This window comes from Cucumis melo, chromosome 4 (assembly GCF_025177605.1).
Source record: "Cucumis melo cultivar AY chromosome 4, USDA_Cmelo_AY_1.0, whole genome shotgun sequence".
In the NCBI taxonomy this organism is placed as follows: domain Eukaryota; kingdom Viridiplantae; phylum Streptophyta; class Magnoliopsida; order Cucurbitales; family Cucurbitaceae; genus Cucumis; species Cucumis melo.
This window is the reverse complement of record NC_066860.1, coordinates 28195394-28222028: the sequence shown is the minus strand read 5'-3', so window position 1 is coordinate 28222028 and position 26635 is coordinate 28195394. Positions and strand designations below refer to the sequence as shown.

The following is a 26635-nucleotide window of genomic DNA, read 5'->3' as shown; positions in this document are numbered from 1 at the left end:
TGATAGCCATCGTTGACCTAGTGGTAGAAAAAATAATACAATTCATGGTAGTCACCTACCTAAAAATTAATATTTTATGGAAGAATCGACCATGGTTGCCATAGTCACCCAAATTAAAATAATTTATTTTTCTCTCTGTGAAAAAAATATCGAACTTAATATTTTGGAGTAGGGTAAAAACTAAATTTCTTTAGGTTGTATGAATTAAAATTCCAAAATAACAGCCGTGGATATTCTTTTACCGGGAAGAGATAATTTTGCTCTCCCTCTAACCCTCTCTCTTGTTTCTTATCCGGCGACGGTCGCAGCACCCACGAATCGCGGTGTCAGACGATTTACGACGCCAAACGGCGCGTCTTCTTCTCCGTCGTAACCCTGCGCGAGCCGCGGTTGTACAGCAACACCCACTACGGTGATTCGCAATCCATCTCTTTATCTATCACGGGGCGGCAGCTTGTTTCGGCTCTAGCCGGCGCGATTCCTCAAACGGCGACACGTCTAAGCTCCCAGCGGCTTGAGGTGACTGAACAATTTGATTAGCAGTGGAATTTACCATCTTTGGCGATTTTTTGCTGTGGGCGACACTCTGATCGGTCTCAGGTATTAATACCCACGACCCGGCGACTTCAGATCTGCAAGTTTGGATTTCTTCAAACACTTTCAAGTCCTGGTCCTCTCCAGTTAGAATCGGGCTGTAGCAATTTGGTTAAGTGTGGTGAATTGGCTAAGTAAGACCCTAAAATTTTGGTTTGAAATTTTAAGTGTGGTGAATTGGTCTCTAACCCCCCCTTAACTCCTATGTTTGTAGTCTTGGACTGTTGAGCCAAGTAATAGAGGCGTTTAAGGTTGGCCTTGGGTAAAGAATTAGTTGATAACCCCTATTCAAACCATGGAAAACCTTTCAGTTTCGGTTAAGGACTCCAAACTGAGTTCTAACCTCTTTCTCGTTCTTCTTCCAAACCTACTAAAACACAAAGAAGAAAGAAGAATCCGCCTTGCTTTCTCCAATATTAGTGGTCCTTTTGACTCAGAAATCTAGGAATGAATGTGATCATATGATACCATGTTGTATACCTTATTTGTGTGTAATTATAATCGACATGACTGCTAGTTTTAATCGTTATGTGTTTTTACTTCTTAAACATGCCGACGTGTTTATCTTGATTTGGTGATGGCATGTTGTATGTTGAAGCTGATTGCTAAAAGTATGATCTAGATTTGTGTATTCTGGTGAGACTACGAGAAAAGAGTTCAGAGGACTTTATGTTTTGACAGGAAAGTAGTGAATATCGGGGCGCCTTGAATAGAATTGGAACTGTCCATATCATCTTTAATCTATAGTTCTCCATTTACTCCCTCCACTCGTCACCCCAATTCCCAATTCAGATGGTTTTTTCTTTCTTTTATTCATAACCTTTGGTTTGAAGTCTGCCCTTTTAAATTTCTAGTTCAAAAGATTTGTGTCATCTGTTGTTGTCTAATGCTTTAATGTTACAATGGCTGGTTATTTGATCTTGCAGTAGGGTCTTAAGGGGAAGGAGAATACGTGTGCAAGGGAAGACCATGGCATTAACAGCCCCAGGACAGCTCAATGTTAATGAATCCCCTTCATGGGGATCTAGAAGTGTCGACTGCTTTGAAAAACTGGAGCAGATTGGTGAAGGCACTTATGGGTATGCTAATTGTGCCTTTAAGTATACCCGACCGGATGATATTATTATTATTTTTAGAACAAAGATGTATATTCATCAAAAGACCCAAAAGAACAACAACCTAAGGGCAGGGATAGAGGAAACCTCCTTTCTCAAAATAATAAAGAGGAGCCCTCCAATTGTTAATAATCATAAGAAGGCTATAATTACAAACAAATTTGATGTAACTTGTGCACCACCAAGAGGTTATATGTTGAACAAAAGCCTAAAAAGAATATAAGGAAACAAACTTATCTTAAAACATTTACGTGGATAAGAATTCATGTTGTAGTTCTTGATTTCTGGGATTCAGTTATAAAATATAAATTCACTGATATATTCCTCAATTTTTTACGTGGACAAGAATCTATTGGAATTCACATGTACCAGAATTTGAGTTTTCAAATAAAAATGGAAACAAGCCCAAGCTTTTAGCACCTGTTTTTCTATGTCCCACAGAAAATTTTCTGCTTTCCACATTAATTCTATTTTCAATGGATAAATGTTTCTGATCGAAGAGGATGAGAAGAACATTTGTCAGGATTGGGAAAGATGCTGTGACGTATGTGAACAAAAATATTTCACATCATTCTGTTTATGTACTCCGGTGAATTAGCATGTATTTCTTGGTTGGGAAACCGATAAGACATAGACAGGTATATAACGGCAGTGAAGTGAAAGTATTTAAGCTCATTTTAAAAACCACTAAACGTACTGCACCTTTATTGAGCATTGAGCACTGAAAGTGTGGTCAAACTTTCCTCTTTCCTCTAAATAAAGAGTTTCTTTCCACCAATGAACCGAGATCACATGGACTTGAAAATCAGTTGTAATGTTGTTCCTTTTAGTCCCCATCCACGTCCACGTCCACGTCCTTTATTATTTTAGCTATAGCTCATGCTCTATGCATGCTGCAGTTGCCACTAAGTTAGGTTGTTCGCTTTGATATGGTTTATATGCATGCTTCTGTCTAGTCCAAAAGTCAGATTTTAGTCACTCTTCTGCCCAAGGTTGATTGTAGTATATTTCTTTTTGGTAGTTAAATGTCAATTGAGTTGCTATAATATATGGACTTATTTGTATCTACGTGCTTTTGTGCTCGCAGTCAAGTTTATATGGCCAGAGAATTAAAAACAGGTGAAATTGTTGCACTGAAGAAAATACGAATGGATAATGAGAGGGAGGGGGTATGCTTCTCACTCAATCTTTTCATCATCTAACTTACTTGGGCAGTTTATATTTGTTTGTAAGCATTGTAGTTTACCCTGCCATTATATGGGAATATCATTCTTTCTCAATGAAAGTCATTGTTTTCGTAAAATAAATGGGAATACCATAGTAGCCATAACTGGCTATAGACTTGAAATTCTAAAAGTTTGTATGATAGCTCACATTAAGTTGGAGCCTTAACATGCACTGTTGCAGTATAACAGTACCTGCCATGGAAATTATGCTTTTAGTGTAATACTTATATTTAAGCAAAAGGCTCGTTAAATTGTTGTGTCAATCAGTCAGTTCATTTGTCCATGTAGTTCCCTATTACTGCCATACGAGAAATCAAAATTCTAAAGAAGCTCCATCATGAAAATGTAATCAAGTTGAAAGAGATTGTGACATCTCCAGGTATCCTCTTACATTACATCGGTTTTGTTGTGACTATTTGGTTTTTGCCTTCCACAGTTTTATAATTTCTGGTTTGTTTTTCAGGTCCTGAGCAGGATGAACAAGGGAAGCCAGGCATGTTTTGTCTTCATTTGCAGCATTAGCATTTAATGCCAGATAATTGTCCTTTTCATTTTAGTAGAACTCATTTGCATCACTGCAAGCTTTCCTTTTTAAATTGTAGTTTAGAATGGATGGAATGATTCTTTCTTATTATATAGCTCATCTGGATGTGCAGATGGTAACAAGTATAAAGGGGGCATCTACATGGTTTTCGAGTACATGGACCATGATTTGACAGGTCTTGCTGATCGTCCAGGAATGAGGTTTTCAGTTCCCCAAATCAAGGTATTTGCAAAAGAGATGCATGCTTCCTTTTTTATCGTTCCATAGCTATTTTGATCAATGAGAATTGTGGTGACATGTCTTTTCTTGACAGTGCTACATGAGGCAGCTTCTCACAGGGCTTCACTATTGTCATGTAAATCAAGTGCTGCATAGGGATATAAAAGGTAATTAAAAAATCATTATTCAGGCTTATCCCTTTTTTCTTATTCCTTTTTGCTGTTTAGTTTATTGTTTTATGTTTGTTCTGCAGGATCAAATCTGTTAATTGACAACGATGGAAATCTGAAGCTTGCAGATTTTGGGCTTGCCAGATCGTTTTCTAATGATCACAATGCAAATCTAACAAATCGTGTCATTACCTTATGGTACAGGTAAATTGCTCGTACGGTTACATTAGAGTTATCCTCATTTCTTTTCGTATGTACGTAACTCTTCTTTTGATTATTAGAAGTTTGAAATGACTATAAAAGGATCTTGGTGCACACATAGTTTTGACCATTGTTAGTTTACAGACCGCCTGAATTGCTGCTTGGGTCAACAAAATATGGTCCAGCAGTAGACATGTGGTCTGTTGGTTGTATTTTTGCAGAGCTTCTTCATGGGAAGCCTATATTCCCTGGCAAGGATGAGGTAGGGGTTTTCCTGTGTAACTTTTATGCTTAATGAAAAGAAAGGGAGCACAATATTGTCTTAAGATGCTCTATTTTATGAATTATCATTCTTCATTTTGTACAAGGAAAAAGTCATCTTCAGTTGACTAGATTTTTTTAGTTGTTAGATCTTTGTGTTCTGTTAATTTATGTGGTGTCTGTATAATATGCCTGAGTTGTAATTCCCTAATAAATTTGTTCTTTCCTCATGATTTTATTCTTGAATGCCGAACTTTCTCACTGAAAAAAAAAAGAGAAGCATCTTGATCCTCGCCAACTCAAATTCAATCATGTACATTGGCAATATGTATAAGGTTATTTACCAATCTGAGCATTGTTTAATGATAAGAGAGCTAAGATCACTCCGGAGGTCTATTGTTTGACCTCTTGCCTCTGCAATTCTTGAACGAGAAACAAATACTTCGAAGTCATTTTTACTTGTTCATGTTTTTTAATCAGACTGCAAATATCTTTACTGTCAAGTATATTTAATTAGTTAGATTTCTAATTTTGTTTGTCATAAGTAATCTGTTTCTTGATTTTATGTTCATAGATTAACATGACTAATAAGCTTTGAAAATTTCGTGCGTAGCAATTGTTATTTGCAACCCATTTTTTCCCTGGTCAGAAATGTGAATATTTTTTGCATAAAAATATAATAGAGAAAATATATGTAATTTGAAAGTCTTCTGTTCTGAGTTTGTTGAACAGGCATCCTTAAGTCTTTTCGTTAATTATTGTAGCCGGAGCAATTAAATAAGATCTTTGAGCTATGTGGTGCTCCGGATGAGGTAAATTGGCCTGGGGTTTCGAAAATCCCTTGGTACAACAATTTCAAACCCACAAGGCCTATGAAGAGACGTCTCAGAGAAGTTTTCAGGCAGTAAGTTCAGCTGGTGCTTTACCTTCTTTTTGTCCACTGCAGTTCTTATCATTAGCCTTATATTTTCATTTGTCTTTAATATATTTTTTGTTTGTAGTTTTGATCGTCATGCTTTAGAACTTTTGGAAAAGATGCTCACTCTCGATCCTTCTCAGGTATCACTTTGATCTATCTGCTTTACTTGTCAAATATGATCTTTCTTTTTTCTCTGGATATTGACTGGATTTCGGCTCATTATATTTTTGAATAAATCATAAATGCAAAAAATGCTCTTACAATTTAGTATGATGTCCTGCACTGCCATTGATGGTTGCATGCTTGGGCTGTGGGGGTGTAGCTTGGATCAGCCTGGCAACCACTGCTTCTACGGATGTTCATGGGATGGGGATGAATTTTCCATCCCCGTCTTCATCCCTTCCTTTCAATTCTCCGTCCCCTCAAAATTTTCTGTTTTATTTTTGTGGAGTCTGATATCCCATGGGGAATTGTTTTTGTTTTATTATTATAATTAATTTTTTAATCTTTACAAAACAAAATAGATTCTTTTTAAATATATGTCAATTCCTAATTTGTATTTAAATACAAAATTATAAAACTTCCTACTAAAATCAAAATATTTCATCAAAATTTAAATTTAGGGTTTCTTTTAGATATTAAAAATGTAAAAGAAATTGGGACAGGGAACAGGGGTGAGGAGAGGGAAAATTTTGATGTGTGAAAACTTAAAAAAAGAAAAGAAAAAGAACATTCCTAGGTGCAAGGCAAATTATTGGGTTGGGGGCTGAGCACCACGAACTTGGCCCCTTGGCCTTTGTGCTATGCTGCCCAAATTGGATGTGCATGCCTCACCCCCACCAACGGAGATATTTTTTTGTAACTCAGTCTCTCACACCATGTGGCTGGGAATATGCATTTTTAGATTGTACACCGAACCTTATCATTTTGAGGAAGGAGAAGTAAAAAAAAAAACACTATATGCATTTTTAGATTGAATGGGAAATATAACATGAAATATTGAAATGTAACTATGATTTTCTATGTTTTTAGCAGTGGTAATAGATTAACTTGTATCCAAAACCCATTTATGTTTATGTATTTGGGTAAGGATCCACAGATTACATTATATTCAACTGAAAATTTCCAATATGTGCCAACTTGGGGGTTTGGAAATGGTAATTCGTTATTTACTTAACCCATATTTCGGATTTATTAATAATCTGTATTCAGACTCGATGTTCTTTTTTTTTTTCCACTTTAAATATAGAGGATTGCTGCCAAGGATGCCCTTGATGCAGAGTATTTTTGGACTGACCCATTACCTTGTGACCCTAAGAGGTAAACATTTATTTATTTGACTTTTCTTTGATGTCGCATCATTTCCATTTAATTTTCAATTATGTTGAAAAATCTTTTATTCATATCCAGTTTACCCAAGTATGAAGCATCACACGAGTTCCAGACTAAGAAGAAGCGCCAACAGCAACGACAGCATGAAGAAACTGCAAAGCGACAGAAATTGCAACATGCACAGCATGGACGTCTTCCGCCTATTCAGCAGTCAGGGCAATCTCATGCACAGATGCGACCGGTAGCTAACCAGCCTATTCATGGGTCTCAACCTCCAATCTCTGCAGGGCCTAGCCATCATTTTGGGGGGAAGCCTCGTGGACCTCCGGGTCCTGGTAGGTATCCCTCAGGTGGAAATCCTCCTGGATACAACCACCCAAGTCGTGGTAGTCAAGGTGGGGGTGGTTATGGCAACTCACAATATGCTCAAGGACGAGGTGCACCTTATGGATCTGGTAACATGTCCGGTGCTGGTCCTCGAGGTGGAGCTGGAGGTGGTGGTTATGGTGTGGGAGCTTCAAGTTACCCACAGAATGGTCCATATGCTGGTAGTTCTGGTACTGGTCGTGGCTCCAATGCGATGGGTGGAAACCGAAACCAACAATATGGGTGGCAACAGTGACAAAATATGGTCGTAATGTGCATTTGCCTCTTTGGAAAGTAACGTAATTGATCAGACATAACATACACTGGTTTTTTCCAGCTTGTACCACCTTATTATCACTAATCCTGCCAGAAATGATTGGTCAGTCTATTTATCATACAATGGTCAGAGAAGGCGTGGTGCTTTTAAGCTTCGCATTATTAGTGTATGCACAGGTGGAACAGTTTTTCCTGTAATTTTTCTTTGCGATGTTTTTATCATAGCAAATTAGAAACAGGGTCTAGTGTTCTGTGCTGTGAACCAATTCTGAACGGGTACCACAAGCATATCGTCTGCAAATTTTTCTTTGTTCCTGAAAGATAAAACCTTCAGGAATTGAGACGTGATTTTTAGCAGCGTGTTATCAGAGGGAGATCAGGAATCATCACTTGATATGATGGCAAATTTCCTTCCTGAAAAACCAGGCAGTGCTTCCTCAGATCCTTCCTGTATAATGAATTGCTCCCTGTTATGCAACAAAAAGTGGAACTGTTTTGTGTTCCTGTAAACTTTTAGCTTTTGACTGGGCCTGTTTATTAGATTAATGCTCAGCGAATGCAAGTTTTTCACTATTTTTTTTTAGGGAATTGGTACTCTTTTATAAGTTCTTAAAGTAGTCGGGTGCTGTCAGGTTAAATTTAATTCTTGCATCAAGCTTGTAGTTTAGCTTCTCAAGGAACATGTTTATATATACTTTCATGGACGGCTTGGATCAAAGGAAACCCTAATGTCTGTTGTTGATCTTGATCCAACATGGCCTGCCGGGATTCTTCATAATATATAATGTGTGCCCTTCAGACTTTTTCTTAACTCAACCACAACTCGTTAGTTGCTCTTTTCTTTGATAACATCCTACATTCGACTTCACTTATTTGAAATTAATTCTTCTCCCTCTGTTATACACAGAATTATATCTCAGTTCTAGCTCTTTTAATGCATCTGGATTAGTGGTTTTTTCTTTCCATTTCATTCCCTTTTTCCGGGGGGGGGGGGGGGGGGGGGGGGGGGGGGGGGGCTTTAATCAAGCAGCCTTGTATTCTGTTGCTCTCTTGTGGTGTAGTGCCTTTGGTTTCAAAACTATTGTAAAGCTCTGCAAGATCTGGCTTGATATTGGTGAGTTTGGTCGCATGATCGAATCAACTTTGTTTTCTCCTGAAAAAATTCATTTTCACCTCTAGATTTTGAAGGAACTCAAAAGGTCTCCTGTCAACCAGAAGCTAGAACTGATGATCAAGAGAAAGGAAATCTAACTTTTGGAGGTATATGCATTTACCACCATATTTGAACAAAGATCTGTACACCATAGTGTATTTCAGTTCTATGGAGGTACGATGCTGGATTCATGTTCGGAGACTAAAAAAACAAAAAGCGTAAGGTAATGATTATCAAGCACTCTTCTGCATTTCATTTTGAGTGTGTATGATTTTGTGTAAAATTAGACGTTATTTTAGTGCTAGCTCTGTCTTTCATAGTCCATATTGTGTAAAAGAATTGCACTATTCATTGATCTATTTTTTTTTCCTTCTACTCTCATTACCTTGGGCACCTTCATAGAACTCAAAGATACAAACAGTAAATAGATTTTGTTCAAGTAAGGTCGTAATTGCATATACTAGCTCCTGAGGTTGGTATCCTTCCTCCAGAGCTTCTCTTTGACAGGACTTGTGAAGTTCCTCCTCGTCTCAATGGTTTTTATTGGATTTAATTTTATTACTCTCAATGGTTTTTTATTTTATTATTATTATTTTTTTTTTTGTTTCGTATATTGGCTGGTGTCAAATCATAAACATCATATTCGAGATTATAGCCTTTCGTCTTTGATTTCTGATTGGCTTTGATCTTTTGTAAGTTACCTCTAGGTTTTGGGAACCCCTTTATCTCCATTTCTTTTGTCTTAGAAAATACCAAATTACGGACTTCAGATTGATGGAAAATTTTCTTGCTAAGACATTTTGAATTGACTTTTGGAGGTTGGTAACAGGTTTGTTGTTGTTATTATTGTGATTTTCTGGACATCCCATTTCTTGAAATGATGCAGAAAACTAATAGTATTTGATAACACTTAAGTAAAGAAAAGGTAATGGATGGACTAGTGGAGAATCTTACCGCCATATATGATGGAACAATCTGTGAAAATCCCTTTCAAACCGTCAGCAACAGAGTATATTGAGGACCAACTTTCTAAATGCTTAAAAAATATTTTTTTTAAGCATTTGCAAAGTCGTTTCAAATAAACTCTTAACCTCATATGGTATCGTCTTAGTTATTGTCTCATTTAAGTAGTTAAGGATTTTGTAAAAAATGATCGTGGTCTATGAACTTTTAAGTTAAGGGTTTTGTAAGAAAGGACCGTGGTTATGTTCGATAGGTGTCTAAACTTTACCAATAAATTATTTATTCTTTTTTTTTTTTTGCTTAATTTTGTGTAGTTTTTAATATATTCAACTGATTTAATATTTTTCTTTTATCTAAAAAAGAATTTATATACTATATTTGATATTGAATTTTGTAAGAGAACCTTTATTTTGAATATTTTGTTTGGTGGGTATGCGAATTTTAAAAATTATTTCATTAATTATATATTGAATTGAAAATTTAAAGACTTAAAGCTACAAATTCGGAAGTTTAATACATTTTTAAAAGACTAAAAAAAAATTATTACATTTTTTAAAAGTTTTAAAAGTTAAAGGAGTTTATTGGAAAGTAAAATAAAAAGTTGAGACTAAATAGTCACAATTATAAAAGTTTATAAATTTGATTTTTAACTTGACCTTTCATTTATTTATAAATTATTATCTTGTAAAAGAAAAGTTTAATGAATTATCTTTCTTCAATCAGGTGATATCTCTTGAATTCAAGCCATCTTTAATCGTTCTTCATCTTTTGGTATCAAAAACTTATCTGTTATGGACGATTCTCTCATTGCTAATTTTCTTTTGTTGAAGAAATTGATATTAAAGAAAGAGACACTTTTGGAAAAAAAGATTTACAAATGATAGACACTTTTGGAGAGAAAAATTACTTTTATTCAAAGTTTCTTACTCTTTTTGCTTGCTTTGATTTGCTTTGTTTGGGTTTTCTTGTTTTGCTTTGTTCACAAATGAGAATCACACTTCATATTTATAAATGAGAATCACACTTCATATTTATAGACATGAATTCCTTGGAGTCTAAGCCAAAAGACTTATCTAGAATTTTACTTTTCCTAGATATTTATTTACATAATTCTAGATATTTCTCTTTACTATTATCTAAAATACTTCTTTAGAATCCCTTATCCTAAAACCGTAAGATATCTCTCTTTTTTAGTTTACATGATTCTAGAAATTTAATCTACAAATTCCATATTTCAAGAATATTACAGTTAGTGTTGTTGTATACTTCAACACACAGTTCCTTAGAAAAAAGAAACATTCAAGATTGATGCAAGATGTCCGATCGGAAGGACACGAGGCTCCCCAATTCAATTTAAGAAGCTGGTTTATAGTTAGGTGAGACATTTTGAGTTCAATTATGGATTTAGATAAAAGAAGAGAACCTTATCAGTCATAAATGTTGGTTTTGTTTCTATTTTCTATAATCAAATTTTAAAATTTATCGTTCGATCTAATATTTTGAACTTATCGTTCACTTCACATGTTGTATGGATGTTCATATATACTATTTCACATGCTAAACTTAAACACTAGTTTAGATGTATACTTTCAATAAAAAATATCGAACTTTCTTGAATTACTCCAACCTCAACGATTATTTCAAGTAACATGAAAAGAAAAAAAGGTTATAAAATACAAATCCACTAACCTACAACATATGTATATATCTATAGAATGAAACAATAGAAAAACTTAAATTGGTCATTTTCAATATATCGAGAGAAAACGATATTTGTTGAAAAATGAAAATCGTCTAAAAGTTGGTTATCAATTTTCGATAAAATTGAATATTATTAGTAGAAACGTTTGTTTTTTTTTTTCTAAATCTAAGAGTATTAATGCATCTTTTAAAAATTAAAAGATACTTGAATGCAAATTAGTGCCCCTTCTTATATCTTTATTTTCCATTTTTGTCTCTATTTTTTTTCTTTATTTTGCAATTAAACCCCTAAGAATTTTCCCATTGTTTCTCTAATCTTCACCAAAATTACACATTACGCCACAACTTTCAGCCACAGCCTCTCCCATTCGCTAAAGGTTGTGAGATCGTTATTCAACAGCAGGGCGTCCCTTCGCTCAGGTTTGCTCCTCATCGGTCCACCGTCGGCGGCCGTTTCCGCCAATTTCCCGCCGCCATGGCCTACACTACTCGGTTACACATTTCTCTCCCACGCGCTCTTCTTCCTACTGTATCCTGCTGGTTGTCTCCTCCCGTCGTTTTCCGCAGGCTGAGCGGTTTTTCCTCAACCTGCACGTTAATTTCCCATTCGAGTAAGTTTAGGGCTCCGTCGACTCTGGTTTATGCGCAGGCCAAGCGAGGCTTTTATGCTAAAGAAGACGATGTAGCTTCGTGTAAGTTCAAGCCTCAATTTTCGTTTTGGCAACTTGTAGTGCTATCTCTTTTCTATTGTCGTTTCTTTAATTTTTCACATACGCGTATTTAATTTAGCTGATAAGTTTTTGGTTTTTTAGCTGTTGATCTTGAATTTGAAGCACCGCTCAAAATTGTGGAATATCCGGACCCAATACTTAGAGCGAAGAATAAGCGTATTGATTCATTTGATGATAATCTGAAGAAGTTGGTGCAGGAAATGTTTGATGTAATGTATAAGTAAGTTTCTGAGTTATTTATTTGTTCTAATTTCTTCTCATTGCCTCTGATAATTGAGTGACTATATTTTTATCATTCCACGAAAGAAGGATGCAAATCTTTAGTTTAAGAGACTTCCATCCAATATTTTTAAATTTTGATAATATTTCTACCACTCTTCTGCTTCTCTTGTGAGTTTCGAAATTAGCACGAGATCTAACCAGTAGACTACCGAGACATTTACAAGATATGAACATAAAGTACTACTAAGACGACTTTAAACTATTAATTTAGACAGGTGATTTTATCGATAGTGGTTTTAGTTAAAATGATTCGGTTATGATTACTTTATGACAAGTGATTTCATATGTTCGTTTGAGTGTTTGTTTTTTACACTTTAAACGCTATTTTTATACAATTAAATTTGGGTTTGAATGACTCAAAGAATGTTTGAAAGTTATTTATAACCCAAGAAAAATGATTTTAACCATTTCAAGATTACTGATATCAAAAAAAAAAAAAAAGAAGAAGAAACCATTTCAAGATCAAAATCTCAAGTGGTGGGCAACTACCTAGGATTTACTCTCAAATTTTATAGGGTCAAGCGAGTTGTCTCGTGAGATTGGTCGAGGTGCACACATCACTTGAACACTAACAAATATATTACAAAAATCACTCTCAAACATGTCATAAGCTTCAAGAACATGTTCAATCTTTTTCAATAATCTTGCCATGAACTTTTGTATTCTCGATTCTTTATCATTAGCTGAATCTGTTTTTATTAGGTGATCTATGAAAAGATTTTATCGTGCATGAATGATGATCTCTAAGTTAGAGCCATTATTACCTTGTTATTTACAGGAAAGTGAACAATACTTGTTGGCTTCATTGTCCACAGAACTGATGGTATTGGGCTCTCGGCACCTCAAGTGGGAGTTAATGTTCAACTTATGGTATTTAATCCAGTCGGTGAACGTGGTGAAGGGGAGGAAATTGTGCTTGTGAACCCTAAAGTTTACAGATATTCCAAGAAAACTGTACCCTTTAATGAAGGTTGCTTATCATTCCCGATGATATATGCTGATGTAGAGGTATTGTTGTACACTGGCTCTTATCTTTCGCTGCATGGTGCCTACTCTTTCTAGTTTAGTATTCCTAAGGATGGCGCTGGGTATCTTTTTCTGAACTTTGATATATGTTTTCTTGGCTAATTTAGATTCCATTTAGCTAAAGTTTTGGTATGTTATCTGCCAAAACTAAAGATAAGTTAGTTCTAATATATAGGATATTTTTAGTTTGTCATGTTGGTTTAAATTCTATTGACTGCTGCCTCCTTCTAAAGCTTACTACACCTTCTCCTTGAGTGCCTACAGTAAGTCAAATGCAAGTGATGCTATTTTGAAGTTATGTTACATGAGAGAACTTTTTCATTTTATCTTATAGGTCTCTCAATTATAAAATGTTTTTAATGTCCCTAAACTTTAACTTTATGTTTTTTTACGTCATTAAACTTTGGAAGTGTTTATGGGTTTGAACTTTTAAACGTGTCTACTAGAATTCATAGGCATTTTTAATAATTCACATACCTCACAAAATTAAAAGTCAAAGGAAATTCAATTTTGTGGCTAATATGCTTAGGTGTTTCAGAAATTGTCTACTAGATCATGGACTTTTCGTGTTTCTTTTTTCACATGTTTTAAGGTTTAAAGACGTATTAGACAAAAATTAAAAGTTTTAAGGACTTACCACATGCAATTGAAAATTTAAGAATCTATTCAATACTATCTAATGCTTGGGAACTTATTAGACGCAACCCTAAAACTTTAGGGACTAAACTAATACTTTCATTCTTTTGAATCTGCAGAGACCAGAATCAATTAAGATTGATGCACGAGACATCAGAGGTACAAGGTTTATGGTCAACTTGTCAGGCCTTTCTGCAAGAGTCTTCCAGCATGAATTTGACCATTTGCAGGTCTTTTGATTAGTACAAGATTTAAGCTATTATACTTGATGTTCCCTTTTGCAACGTTTAATTAGTGCATGTTTGAGAATGAACTTAAAATTGTTAAAATCACTTTTGTCAAAATTGTTAAAATCATTCTTGTCATGTTCAAAAATCACTCCAAAACATGTATTTAACCATTCAAATTTAATTTCACATGTGATTATGAAAATTGACTTTGGATGTTTCAAGATTATTTTAAAAATGACGAACGTGATTTTAACCATTTTAGAATCACTCCCAATCATGGCTTTAACCGTGTCCACGCACATTCTTCCTCACAAACTCTGTTTTCAGCAACATTGCTCTAGTGGCATTCTATCGGTGCATGATTATGTTGGTCTGGATCCTCTGATAATAGTCACTAAGCATTTGGATTAGCTCTTTTTTTTTTTCTAAGAGGTGTTAAATTTGCAGGGAATTTTGTTCTTCGATAGAATGACAGATGAAGTACTGGAGACCATTCGCCCTCAGCTGCAGGTGAGTGACCCTCTGCCCATTGTTTCATCTTCTTTCTGATCCAAAGAAATCTCCTTGAACAGTTGGAGGGAGTTGATCTAAATAGGATGACTTTAGTGTTGAATTAGAGTTTATCTAAATAGCAAAAGCTCAATCAGAATGAGTTCAAGTCATGATCCTTCCCTAGCTAAAATTTAATATCTTCCCAGTTTCTTGGACAATCCAAGTGTAGGAAGGATAGACAACCTCCACATGATCTTTTGTGTAGGTTAGATCAAAATTAAAAGAGCTTCCTTAAACATAAAATTCAAATTTATGTCTAGTAGTTTAATTAATTTTCAACTTTTCAAATTTGTCAATGATCTTTTCGACCCAAAGTTTTAAATCTCTAGAACCAAGTAGGGATCTCAGACGTGTTATTTAATTTTCTTTTTCGAGAACTTTCAGTTTAGAACAACCAAAGCACTCATCTTTCCGACATGGATTTATGAGACCTCAAGAGAGATGGCCTGATACTAATCTTACCTCTATACCCCTCACTAGGACTCTTACCCTGTCGTTTTAGAAGTAGAATGACACCTTTGTTTACAAGTCATCAACCACAACTTTTTTTTTTAAAGAAAAAAACAACTGTTGCTAAAAGTGAGATTTTGAGATCGAAAATGAACTTAAGCTAAAGATGTTTCTTTATTTAATATTGATGTAGGCCTTAGAAAAGAAGTACGAGGATAGAACTGGATTACCAAGTCCTGAAAGAATAGAGAACTTTAGAAGGAAGGTTGCTGCTGGTTTTGGAAAATCGTGATGGTAGATTATGCTGATGAATGCTACTAAATTGTATGATCCAAAGTATTTTGATTTTGATACTTTTGGTGATTTTCTTATCCTTGGACCATATGATTTAAGTTACATCATAGGTTATTGTAAGTGTCATAGGTAGCAAGTTTAGCAATTTTGGGGACAAGTAGTGTATAACAACATTTTTTAAAAATTGCAAATATAGCAAAACCTATCGATAATATACTTTTTATCAATTATAGATCAATATTTCAAAGGTTGTGTATTAGTGTTAAACTTCTATTGAGGGATAGATTTTGTTATATTTGCAATTATTTAAAAATATTGTTATATTTCCTTTTTTTTTTTTTTTTTTTTTTTTGAGTAAATTGTACTTTTGGTTAGAGGTTTAAATGAGGCATTAAACTAAGAAAAAGAGGTATTACCCAAGTGTCCAGCCAAAGACCCAAATCTCATTGACTGCATTCTTCACCTCAATGAAATGTTAACCACTCTCCATTACCCAATAACGCATAAGATCAAACAAACAACTTTTGAAACCTCAAAAAAGAAAAAAAGATACTTTGGCTTTTAACTATATTTCCAAAACATTAATATACCTCAAAATCCCCTTCCCTCCTCACAAACACTAACATATATGAATGTGAAAAACATAGCTAAGCTTTCACAAAATAACATCCCTGGTAAAAATGTAAATCAGCTATTCCAACCTTGAGTCGAGCAACAAGCTTCCCATGTCTCGAGCATTTTTCTTGGAGTACATCAAATTTAAACCTCCGACCTCATAATCATTGGACTCAAAAAACCTTTTTTTTTTTTTTTTTTTTTTTGTGAAATAAGCATATTGATCAGATGAAAATAATTGAAATTGGGATTAAATGAAAAAGTAATAAAAGAATGAAGCTTTAAAAGCTAAGAGTGTAGCTTAGAGTATCCTGAGTACATATTATGTGTAAAAATAGAACTCTTTCTTTCCCTAATTATAACAATAATCACTGAAAGGAAAAACAAAACACTATCCTTTCACGAATGGCCTCTGATCACAGTCCTGACCAACCAAACCATCAACCACCTCTCATCAAGCCTGAAAAGAAAGTGAGAGCAAACAACTCAATATCAAAGTTCAAATCTTATTATGACAAGTATTTTTATACTGTGTATATGTATAGTATAGGCATCGGGTTTCAAAATTGAATCAAGATTTCTATTAATTGATCAGTGAAAATTTAAAAGCAATGAATTAAAATTGGGATTACAAGGAAGGTGCATTTACCTTGCTAACAATGTTGTTGGAAAGCCAATCCAAACCTTCGTACAGGCCCTCCCCGGATGTCGCGCATGTGCTCTGGATGTACCTGGTATGGAACACCGTATAAAATAAGTTGCTCGATATTACTTTATCATCTCGCCAGCAACCTCAGAAAAACTTGAAAATATTGTGTCAATTTTCTTATACTATCAGAATGAAACCCCCTCTTCCTAATTAGGAAGTTCAGTAAACAACTCCACTTAATTGTCATGGGAAAGAGTATAATTAGATCATGAGTCTACAATTGCTTCCAATTGCTGCAATAGGTGAAACAAGAAAATGACTGCAATGCTGCATCAAATCGATAAGGACATCATAATGGAGAGCAAAAGCATATTTACCAGTGGCGCTGGCGAAGGGAGTGAAGACCGAGTTTGTCAGTTATTTCTGCAGCATTCATGGCATTAGGAAGATCTTGCTTGTTAGCAAATACAAGCAAAACAGCATCTCTAAGCTCATCCTGAGAGAAGATTCGACATTTTATGAGACACCACAAAGCGTCTGAATTAGACAATACTACTAAACCAAAAAGAAGAAGAAAAAGAAGAGTATATATATAGTAATACAAGAGATCTTTATCGATCATACTTTTGAATGACAGGTAACTGGCTAAAAATCAGTTATTGTCAAATACATAGCATTTTGGCTATTGATAAATGCACGAAGAGGAAGAATATCAAAACCAAACAACAAATTAGGTAGCTAGATTTAGCAAATTGTCTTCCTAAGCAGCAACAACGTAACAGAACTAACTGCCTTGTAACAAACTCGAATAAAACCCTGGTTCTTAGTGGCAAATCGCAAAAAAATAGTTTCTAAACTATATCCCATAAGAGAAATGGTGACGAATAGCGGAATTTGAAAAGCAATAAAAAGAAACAATAATGCAACAAGAAGGAAGTAGAGGCATTAGGCATGATACAGAAAAAAAATGGATACAGTAGGAACAAAAGCAAGCTATAGCCTATAGACGGCTACAGTCCATCGAGTAGGGGAACTGCCAATTAAGTTCATCAGGATGCAGAATGAAAAGATAAAAGCATCTACAAACATACCTCATTCAACATTCTATGCAACTCATCTCTTGCCTCTACGACCCTGTCCCTATCATTGCTATCCACAACAAAAATAAGGCCCTGTGTATTCTGGAAGTAATGCCTCCAAAGTGGACGGATCTTTCAAAAGAAAACCATTTCAGTCAAACATCGAGTAAACATAATAGTTCAGAATAATTTCTTAAAAATTTTTTAATTTAAAGAACATGTGAACATATAAAACATAAGCAAAAACCTAAAAGGCCTCATTGATAATCCACTAATATTCGTGCCTGATTAGTCAGTCATTCAGGAAAATGTAAGTACTATATTTGTGGTAATACAAAATTATATTATATGATCAAATCAAGAAAATAAGAAAAGCATGCAGCAATATACCAAGTTAGAACCAATATGGTTATTGCCGATCCAAATTTATTAGGTTTCAAAATGTTACTGAGTTTCACTTATCAAAACATAATAAATGAAATGCATCAACTCTCTGCTAGGCCACCAATTCTATTTACGTATCATAGGAAGAATAAGAAAAAACATGAAACCAATGAGGGGGAGACAAGTGGCAAAGAAGATCATAACCATGAAACCAATCCCGAGCAGGCACGTGTTGAAGGGGAAGAAAGCAAGGAGGATGGGGACCAGAGAGGGGACCCACAGTCCGTTAGTAGTGGGGATTAAAAGGGGGACAGGAGGCACAGAGAAGGGTACGAATGTTTTGAAGCAGAAGGCAGGGCAGCCACCTCCTGAGAGGGGAGAGTGCAGCACAGGTTACCGTTTGTTTATTTTGTGTTTTAAGTAGCTGGTTGGTAGCAAGGAAGGAGGGCAGAAATTCCTTGTTATTGTGTTTTGTTTTTCCTTTTCTCTGTGTGTATTGTTCGCAAGCTTGAGTGTTCCTACAAGCTCAGTGAGACTATATTATTAAGCTTAGTGTTATTTTGTTATTTAGTTCTTGGGCTGTAATCTGAATTTTGAAAGGAAATAGAAAAGGAACTGGGAGTGTCTTAACATTTTTGGTATCAGAGCATCATACCTGGGCAAAACGTATCCATGACGAAAGCAGTGGAAGAAAGGTTGGAGACGGTGGAGTTGGAAATGAAAAGGCTACCGGTGATAGAGGAGAATATAGCCTTGTTAGCCAAAAGCATCGCGGAAATGAACTCTCAGATCGACAAACAGGCGCAACAGCAGCAGGTGATATTGAAGTACATTGAAGGAATCGTTAAAGAAGATTCTCCCGAACGAAAGATAGAAGAAGGATCTACTAGCAAGGTCACCATGGCAGAGGCGTCACCTCTAGCGATGGTTGAAGAGCCGAAGCTGGAAACGAAAACAGAGGAAGAGCGATCAGTAGATCGGAGTAAGTTTAAGAAGGTGGAGATGCCAGTATTCGATGGAACCGAACCCGACTCATGGCTTTTCCGAGCAGACCGATATTTTAAGATACACAACCTGACGGATTCAGAGAAACTCACGGTGGCGGTGATCAGTTTCGATGGGCCTGCGTTGGATTGGTACCGATCACAAGAAGAGCGGGAAGCTTTTGCCGGCTGGGATGATTTAAAACAGAAAATGCTGGTGAGGTTCCGAGCGACCAGGGAAGGAACGTTGGTGGGCAGGTTCTTAACGATCAAGCAGGAGACCACAGTCGAGGAGTACCGGAATCGTTTCGACAAGCTACTGGCTCCGGTGGCTTCCCTACCTACGGTGGTGTTAGAAGAAACGTTTATGAACGGGTTAAGCCCATGGTTGAAGTCTGAAGTAGAAACCCTGGAGCCCAATGGGCTGGCCCAGATGATGAAGCTGGCTTTGAAGATAGAAAATAGGGAAATGGTCCGAAGGGAATGTGGGCTGATCAGTGCCTACGATAGTAAAACGGGCCATAAACCCCTGCAAACTAAGAACACCATAGCGACAGCCACGAAAGAAGGAACGACCAGTGGAAGTTGGCCAATGAGAACGATCACCCTGAGAGAGGTAGCTACGGGGGATAACCGACGGGAAGGGCCCACGAAAAGGTTGTCTGACGCAGAGTTCCAAGCTCGAAGAGAAAAGGGCTTGTGTTTCCGTTGTGGGGAGAAGTACTTTGCAGGGCATCGATGCAAATTGAAAGAACATAAGGAGCTCCGGATGCTCGTAGTCAAAGAAGGAGGGGAAGAGTTAGAGATTGTGGAGGAGGAATTCTTTGATGCGGAGGCTGAGATGAAACAAGTAGACGTGCAAGGCGTGGAGAACTTAAACATCGAATTGTCGCTTAACTCCGTGGTGGGATTGAATAACCCGGGGACTATGAAGGTCAAGGGAAAGGTAGGAGGAGAAGAGGTAGTGATTCTGATCGACTGTGGGGCGACACACAACTTCATTGCGGAAGATTTGGTGACCAGATTGGGAGTAACATTGCAGGAGACACCGAACTATGGAGTGATCCTGGGGTCGGGAACAGCAGTCAAAGGGAAGGGGGTGTGCCAGGATGTCGAGGTGCACTTGGAAGGTTGGAAGGTGACAGATAGCTTCCTACCTCTGCAGCTGGGAGGAGTAGACATGATCCTAGGGATGCAGTGGCTCCACTCTCTGGGAGTGACCGAAGTCGACTGGAAAAGGCTGGTGTTGACATTCCATCATCAGGGGAAGAAGGTGGTGATACGAGGGGATCCGAGCCTTACCAAAGCTCGAGTAAGTTTGAAGAATCTGATGAAATCGTGGGGAGCTGATGATCAGGGGTTCCTCGTGGAGTGCAGAACCATAGAGTGTGGGCCGTTGGAAGAGTATGAACAGGATAGAGAGCCAGGGGAGATGAACGCGGAACCAATAGCAGCCCTGCTCCAGCGGTTTGCTCGCGTGTTTGAATGGCCCTCAACACTCCCACCCCAGCGTGGCATTGATCACCATATTTACTTGAAGAGTGGAGCTGATCCAGTCAACGTAAGGCCATACCGGTACGCGCATCATCAAAAGGAAGAAATGGAAAGACTGGTGGATGAGATGTTGACCTCAGGGATTATTCGTCCGAGCAAAAGCCCGTACTCCAGCCCGGTTCTGTTAGTGAGAAAGAGAGACGGAAGCTGGCGGTTCTGTGTAGACTATCGGGCATTGAACAACGTCACGATCCCCGACAAGTTCCCTATACCGGTGATAGAAGAATTGTTTGATGAATTGAAGGGGGCTAGTGTGTTTTCTAAAATCGATCTCAAAGCCGGTTATCATCAAATAAGAATGTGCCCAGAAGACATCGAGAAGACCGCGTTCAGAACGCATGAAGGGCATTATGAATTCCTGGTGATGCCGTTTGGATTAACCAATGCTCCCTCGACTTTTCAAGCCCTGATGAATCAAGTGTTTAAGCCGTATTTGAGAAGGTTTGTGCTGGTATTCTTCGATGATATTTTAGTGTATAGCCAAGGGATGGAAGAGCACCTCCAGCACTTAGAAGTGGTCCTAGGATTACTCCAAGAAAAGGAGTTATATGTGAATATGGAGAAATGCAGCTTTGCAAAACCGCGGATTAGTTACTTGGGGCATTTCATTTCGGAACAAGGTATCGAAGCAGATCCAGAAAAGATACGGGCAGTGAGTGAATGGCCAACTCCGGCTAATGTGCGGGAAGTTAGGGGCTTCCTAGGACTGACGGGCTACTACCGGCGTTTTGTTAAGAATTATGGAACAATAGCCGCGCCACTTACCCAGCTGCTTAAGAAAGGTGCGTACAAATGGGGTGAAGAAGAGGAGGCAGCCTTTGGTAAACTTAAGAGAGCCATGATGACTCTTCCGGTACTCACTATGCCCGACTTCAGCCTGCCTTTCGAAATTGAATCCGATGCTTCAGGGTTCGGAGTGGGGGCTGTGCTGACTCAATGCCGGAAGTCGGTGGCGTATTTCAGTAAAACTTTGAGTATTCGAGACAGATCAAGGCCAGTGTACGAAAGAGAATTAATTGCCGTAGTCCTTGCAGTCCAGAGATGGCGGCCATACCTACTGGGAAGGAAGTTCACGGTAAAGACAGACCAAAGATCGCTGAAGTATTTGTTGGAACAACGGGTGGTGCAGCCCCAATACCAGAAGTGGGTAGCAAAACTCTTGGGGTATTCGTTTGAGGTAGTTTACCAACCCGGGCTGGAAAACAAAGCAGCCGACGCCTTATCCAGGATAACTCCAACAGCACAACTGAACCAAATTACAGCTCCTGCTTTGATAGATGTAGAGATCCTCAAAGAAGAAACCAGGCAAGATCCAGCGCTGCGAGAAATCATCCGGTTGATCGAAGAACAAGGGATGGAGATACCCCATTACACCCTGCAGCAGGGGGTGCTGAAGTTTAAGGGAAGATTGGTAGTCTCAAACAAATCCACCTTGCTTCCCACGATATTGCACACCTACCATGACTCTGTGTTCGGAGGACACTCGGGGTTCTTAAGAACTTATAAGCGGCTGACTGGGGAAATTTATTGGAAGGGAATGAAAAGGGATGTTATGCGGTACTGTGAAGAGTGTGCCATCTGCCAACGAAACAAGTCATCAGCCTTAACCCCAGCAGGGCTACTGATGCCTTTAGAAATTCCAGATGCAATATGGAGTGATATCTCCATGGACTTCATTGAAGGACTACCAAAATCCAAGGGATGGGATGTGATCCTGGTGGTGGTGGATAGGTTGAGTAAATATAGTCATTTCCTGCTGCTGAAGCATCCGTTTACGGCCAAGATGGTGGCTGAAACATTTATAAAGGAAGTGGTCAGACTCCATGGGTACCCGAGGTCTATAGTGTCCGACAGGGACAAGGTTTTCCTAAGCCATTTCTGGAAGGAACTCTTCCGTCTGGCAGGTACTAAGCTGAACAGGAGCTCCTCATATCACCCCCAATCGGATGGGCAGACCGAGGTGGTAAATAAAAGTGTCGAGACATACTTGAGGTGCTTTTGTGGGGAAAAACCACAGGAGTGGAGCCAGTGGTTACATTGGGCCGAATACTGGTACAATACAACCTATCATAGTTCGATTGGAATTACTCCTTTTCAAGCCGTCTATGGACGTTTACCTCCTCCCTTGATTTATTATGGAGATATGGAGACACCTAATTCAACGCTAGACCAGCAGCTGAAAGACAGGGATATAACGCTGGGGGCCTTGAAGGAACACTTGAAACTAGCACAAGAACGGATGAAGAAACAAGCTGACAGTAAACGAAGGGAAGTAGAATTTCAGGAAGGGGACATGGTGTTTCTCAAATTGCGTCCTTACAGACAGGCATCCATCAGAAAGAAAAGAAATGAAAAGCTGTCTCCAAAGTATTTCGGACCGTATCGAGTCTTAGAAAGGATCGGGAAGGTGGCATATAGACTTGAACTACCCGCTGAGGCTGCTATCCACCCCGTGTTCCATGTATCCCAGTTGAAGAAAGCGGTCGGAAGAGGAGAAACCGTACAATCATTGACTCCATACATCAATGAAAACCACGAATGGATCACACAACCGGAAGAGGTTTACGGCTATCGCAAGAATCCATCTACTAGGGAATGGGAAGCCTTGATCAGTTGGAAAGGACTGCCCCCACACGAGGCGACATGGGAGAGTTGCACTGACATGAAATATCAATTTCCGGAATTCCACCTTGAGGACAAGGTGGATTTGGAAGAGGAGAGTGATGCTAGGCCACCAATTCTATTTACGTATCATAGGAAGAATAAGAAAAAACATGAAACCAATGAGGGGGAGACAAGTGGCAAAGAAGATCATAACCATGAAACCAATCCCGAGCAGGCACGTGTTGAAGGGGAAGAAAGCAAGGAGGATGGGGACCAGAGAGGGGACCCACAGTCCGTTAGTAGTGGGGATTAAAAGGGGGACAGGAGGCACAGAGAAGGGTACGAATGTTTTGAAGCAGAAGGCAGGGCAGCCACCTCCTGAGAGGGGAGAGTGCAGCACAGGTTACCGTTTGTTTATTTTGTGTTTTAAGTAGCTGGTTGGTAGCAAGGAAGGAGGGCAGAAATTCCTTGTTATTGTGTTTTGTTTTTCCTTTTCTCTGTGTGTATTGTTCGCAAGCTTGAGTGTTCCTACAAGCTCAGTGAGACTATATTATTAAGCTTAGTGTTATTTTGTTATTTAGTTCTTGGGCTGTAATCTGAATTTTGAAAGGAAATAGAAAAGGAACTGGGAGTGTCTTAACACTCTCACGTATTGAAAATGGCATTTGTTGGTTTAGTTAGGATTGGAACAAGAAACTCCAAATAGCAGCTTACTAAAGCATCAACCACATTATGCGCATATAAGGAGAGAAAAAGATTGGAAGAGTGAAATAATATTTTGATATTAAATTCAAAATAAAAAAGGAGATGCATACCTTGTCCTGACCACCAACATCCCAAACGGTAAAGCTGATGTTCTTGTATTCTACAGTCTCCACATTAAATCCTGCAGAAAAGAATTGAGTCTTACATCTATGACTTCCCTAAAATGGATTCTAATAAAATTCAACATAATGGCAATTATTAAACATTTTGCCACAAATGTAATGCTCTTAAGGAAACCATCGGTTGTCCTAAAATTAGTTTGGGAAGAGGTCTAGCTGTTTCACAAATCACACCAATGTTTTCATTGCCTAAAAATTTATATATGCTTAGGAAACCCAAAAGTGAGAATCCAAAAGATACTATGATCCGCAGCAACTATATAAAACCAGAGTATTTAATCTTATTCATTGATCATTTGCTAGCTTGTCTCTTGTAAAACCCTCAAATACCATAATTAGCTTGAAATTGCAGACCAGTAATCAACCCTAAACATTTGATAATCAGGAATGTTAAGGGTAGAAGACCCGTGAGATATTTGTCCCAGAAGGATGAACGTAGCTTTGAACCTTCATCCTCCAGTTTACCTGAATTGAAGAACTCTAATTAAAACTCCTAATTAGGTTTCTTGACTGAGTAATAATTTCATTTGGCCAAAGAACTACATCAAGTTATTCTTTTGAGTCAACAATTGTGGGATGAGGATCAAATCATCAACCTTAGAGATGGTCGCATCAAGTTACATAACACTCTTTTAAACTTGATGTAGGGAGATGTGTATCTTAGACTTCTATCTTTCTGTTCATTTCTAAGATTAGATGTAGATGGTTGATTGATTAAGAGTTTTTGGGCTTAATTTTGTTAATAACAGGCAGAGAAAACACTGGATTTCTGAGATCATGTCCACTGTTGGGAATAGTTTTGTTATTGTTATTGAAGATGGGAGTAATTTTCAACCCGTGTAATACTAATGCTGCTGGTTTGAAGAGACTGCCGCTATAGAGGGTGAAAATTGACATAGATCTCGTTCTCTTATGAGTCAACAAACTACTAAGGCAGGTGATTCTACATCTGAGTTCTCATTTCCCAAAGTTCCACAAAAACTGTACTACATAGGCTAAAGACTCACCGATAGTGGGAATGGTGGTCACAATTTCTCCAAGCTTCAGCTTGTACAAGATCGTGGTCTTACCAGCAGCATCAAGACCAACCATCAAAATGCGCATCTCTTTCTTAGAAAAAAGCCTACCGAAGAGCTTCGTAAAGGTCAAACCCATTTCCGCTTCCTTCTATCACAGACTCACAGCAAGATATCACTTAAAATAAAAAATTAGACATTTAGAAAAGCTTAGATATTAAACAAATAGATCTCCAACTACGAACACCCAGTGAATTATCATGAATCTAAAAAACATCTTAAAAAGAAGAATTCAAAAGTAAAAACGCAATGAACAGCAAAATAAATTAAAATTATCAGAAACACTTGTCGTTACCGATCCTTAACGACATCTAAACCCATGCAATGAGAATTTCAAACTAACCCATTTTGATTTCCAATACTACGACAAACATGACCAGATTGATTCGGCAACCAACAGAACATATCCATATGTAGAGAAGTTTGAAAGATCTTCACATATAATTACAAATTAAATCGCAAATCCACAAAATCGTTACGAAAACAATCTATAATCTACCAGAAAAAATGGGTAAAATGAATCCGTAAATCTACAACTTCAGATCAACAAAAGATCTTCCAGAGATCAAATTTGAGAAATAGGTGATGGAAAAGCGATGTATATGAAAATTGATTACCGCTCGAATTGGTGAGAAATCTGAATGTGAATATGGATGCGAGAGAGAGAGAGCGTTCCGGTTCCAACGTTTCCTTTCTCTAATGGCTTTGGATTTTATTTATTTATTCTATTTTGCATGTGGAGCGAAAATATGTTCAAACGTGGAGGGAACTAAATGAACGGAGGAACGTCGTCGTTTCGGTTCATAATTTTGCATTTCATTTCCGGGCTTAAACTGCAAATTTATTCCGTAATTTAAATAAATTTATAACTTAGTTTTCCTTTTTTTTTTTTTTTATTAAAAGGTTTCAAAAATACATCTAAAATTTTCGAAACTTTCAATATTTTTAAAATGTCCTTAAACATTATCTTTTAGTTTCGTAGAAAAATCGTTAAAATTTTGTTTTAAAAATAGTACTAAATTATTAAAATATTTCATAAAAACTCTTGTACTTAAAAGTAGTTGATTAAAATATTTAAATCCTAAAATCTTCGAGTTTTTTTTTTACTAGTGTCAATAACTAAATTTTATAGTTGTATTCATTTATTTATATCGAAGAAGAGATAGGGAGAAAAAAAAACATAGAAATAATATAGTATTAAAGGAATTTGCTAACAAGACTATTTTGTTTTTACCATTGTTTTAAGTTTGAAAGTAATTTTGAGAATTTAGAAGTCATTTGGTTGAAGAGTTTTTTCGCATGGGAATTGGCACAAAACTTTTATAATCTTTTGCAGAATTAGTTATTCCCATAGATCCTTATAGATTCTATCCTTTTCTTTCTTTCTATCTTTTTTTTTTATTTTATTTTATATATAATTTCATTTGAAATTCAGTTAATTAATTTATACTAACTTTAAAAAAATAATATAAAATATTTCTTTTAGTAAATTATTAATAACCTACCAAAATATTTACCCTAACTTTACAATACAAATGAAGACGATTATTTCTTTACAAAAAATTA

General features: G+C 37.1%; 3 protein-coding genes across 9 annotated transcripts; 2 read left to right on the top strand and 1 right to left on the bottom strand.

Moving 5' to 3' along the window:
- The first annotated feature begins 201 nt into the window (after window positions 1-201).
- LOC103487099 (cyclin-dependent kinase C-2-like) lies at window positions 202-8039 on the top strand. Of its 4 annotated transcripts, none has more exons than XM_008445307.3 (13): window positions 202-728; window positions 1521-1673; window positions 2797-2878; window positions 3224-3314; window positions 3399-3428; window positions 3592-3701; window positions 3793-3865; window positions 3952-4072; window positions 4214-4331; window positions 5095-5234; window positions 5332-5389; window positions 6499-6569; window positions 6660-8039. In XM_008445307.3, the coding sequence occupies exons 2-13, from the start codon at window positions 1564-1566 to the stop codon at window positions 7201-7203; spliced, it is 1548 nt and encodes a 515-aa protein (XP_008443529.1). In that variant the 5' UTR covers window positions 202-728; window positions 1521-1563; the 3' UTR covers window positions 7204-8039. The 4 variants fall into 4 exon arrangements, with proteins under 4 accessions (XP_008443529.1, XP_008443530.1, XP_016899673.1 ...); XM_008445308.3 differs by having other exon boundaries at window positions 221-600; XM_017044184.2 differs by having other exon boundaries at window positions 224-600; window positions 1524-1673.
- Window positions 8040-11358: 3319 nt separating this feature from the next.
- LOC103487104 (peptide deformylase 1B, chloroplastic) lies at window positions 11359-15488 on the top strand. Its single transcript, XM_008445316.3, has 6 exons — window positions 11359-11732; window positions 11853-11991; window positions 12869-13061; window positions 13835-13945; window positions 14393-14455; window positions 15141-15488. Exons 1-6 carry the CDS (start codon window positions 11516-11518, stop codon window positions 15237-15239), a joined length of 822 nt encoding a protein of 273 aa, XP_008443538.1. The 5' UTR covers window positions 11359-11515; the 3' UTR covers window positions 15240-15488.
- Window positions 15489-16082: 594 nt separating this feature from the next.
- LOC103487103 (ADP-ribosylation factor 1-like) lies at window positions 16083-25783 on the bottom strand. Of its 4 annotated transcripts, XM_017044185.2 has the most exons (7): window positions 25687-25783; window positions 25001-25160; window positions 23925-23995; window positions 17597-17716; window positions 16883-17001; window positions 16506-16587; window positions 16083-16316 (listed from the first exon to the last, which is right to left on the bottom strand). In XM_017044185.2, exons 2-7 carry the CDS (start codon window positions 25146-25148, stop codon window positions 16311-16313), a joined length of 546 nt encoding a protein of 181 aa, XP_016899674.1. In that variant the 5' UTR covers window positions 25149-25160; window positions 25687-25783; the 3' UTR covers window positions 16083-16310. The 4 variants fall into 4 exon arrangements, with proteins under 4 accessions (XP_016899674.1, XP_008443534.1, XP_008443535.1 ...); XM_008445312.3 differs by lacking the exon at window positions 16083-16316 and having other exon boundaries at window positions 16485-16587; XM_008445313.3 differs by lacking the exon at window positions 16083-16316 and having other exon boundaries at window positions 16485-16587; window positions 25001-25187; window positions 25687-25755.
- Between the last annotated feature and the right edge of the window lie 852 nt (window positions 25784-26635).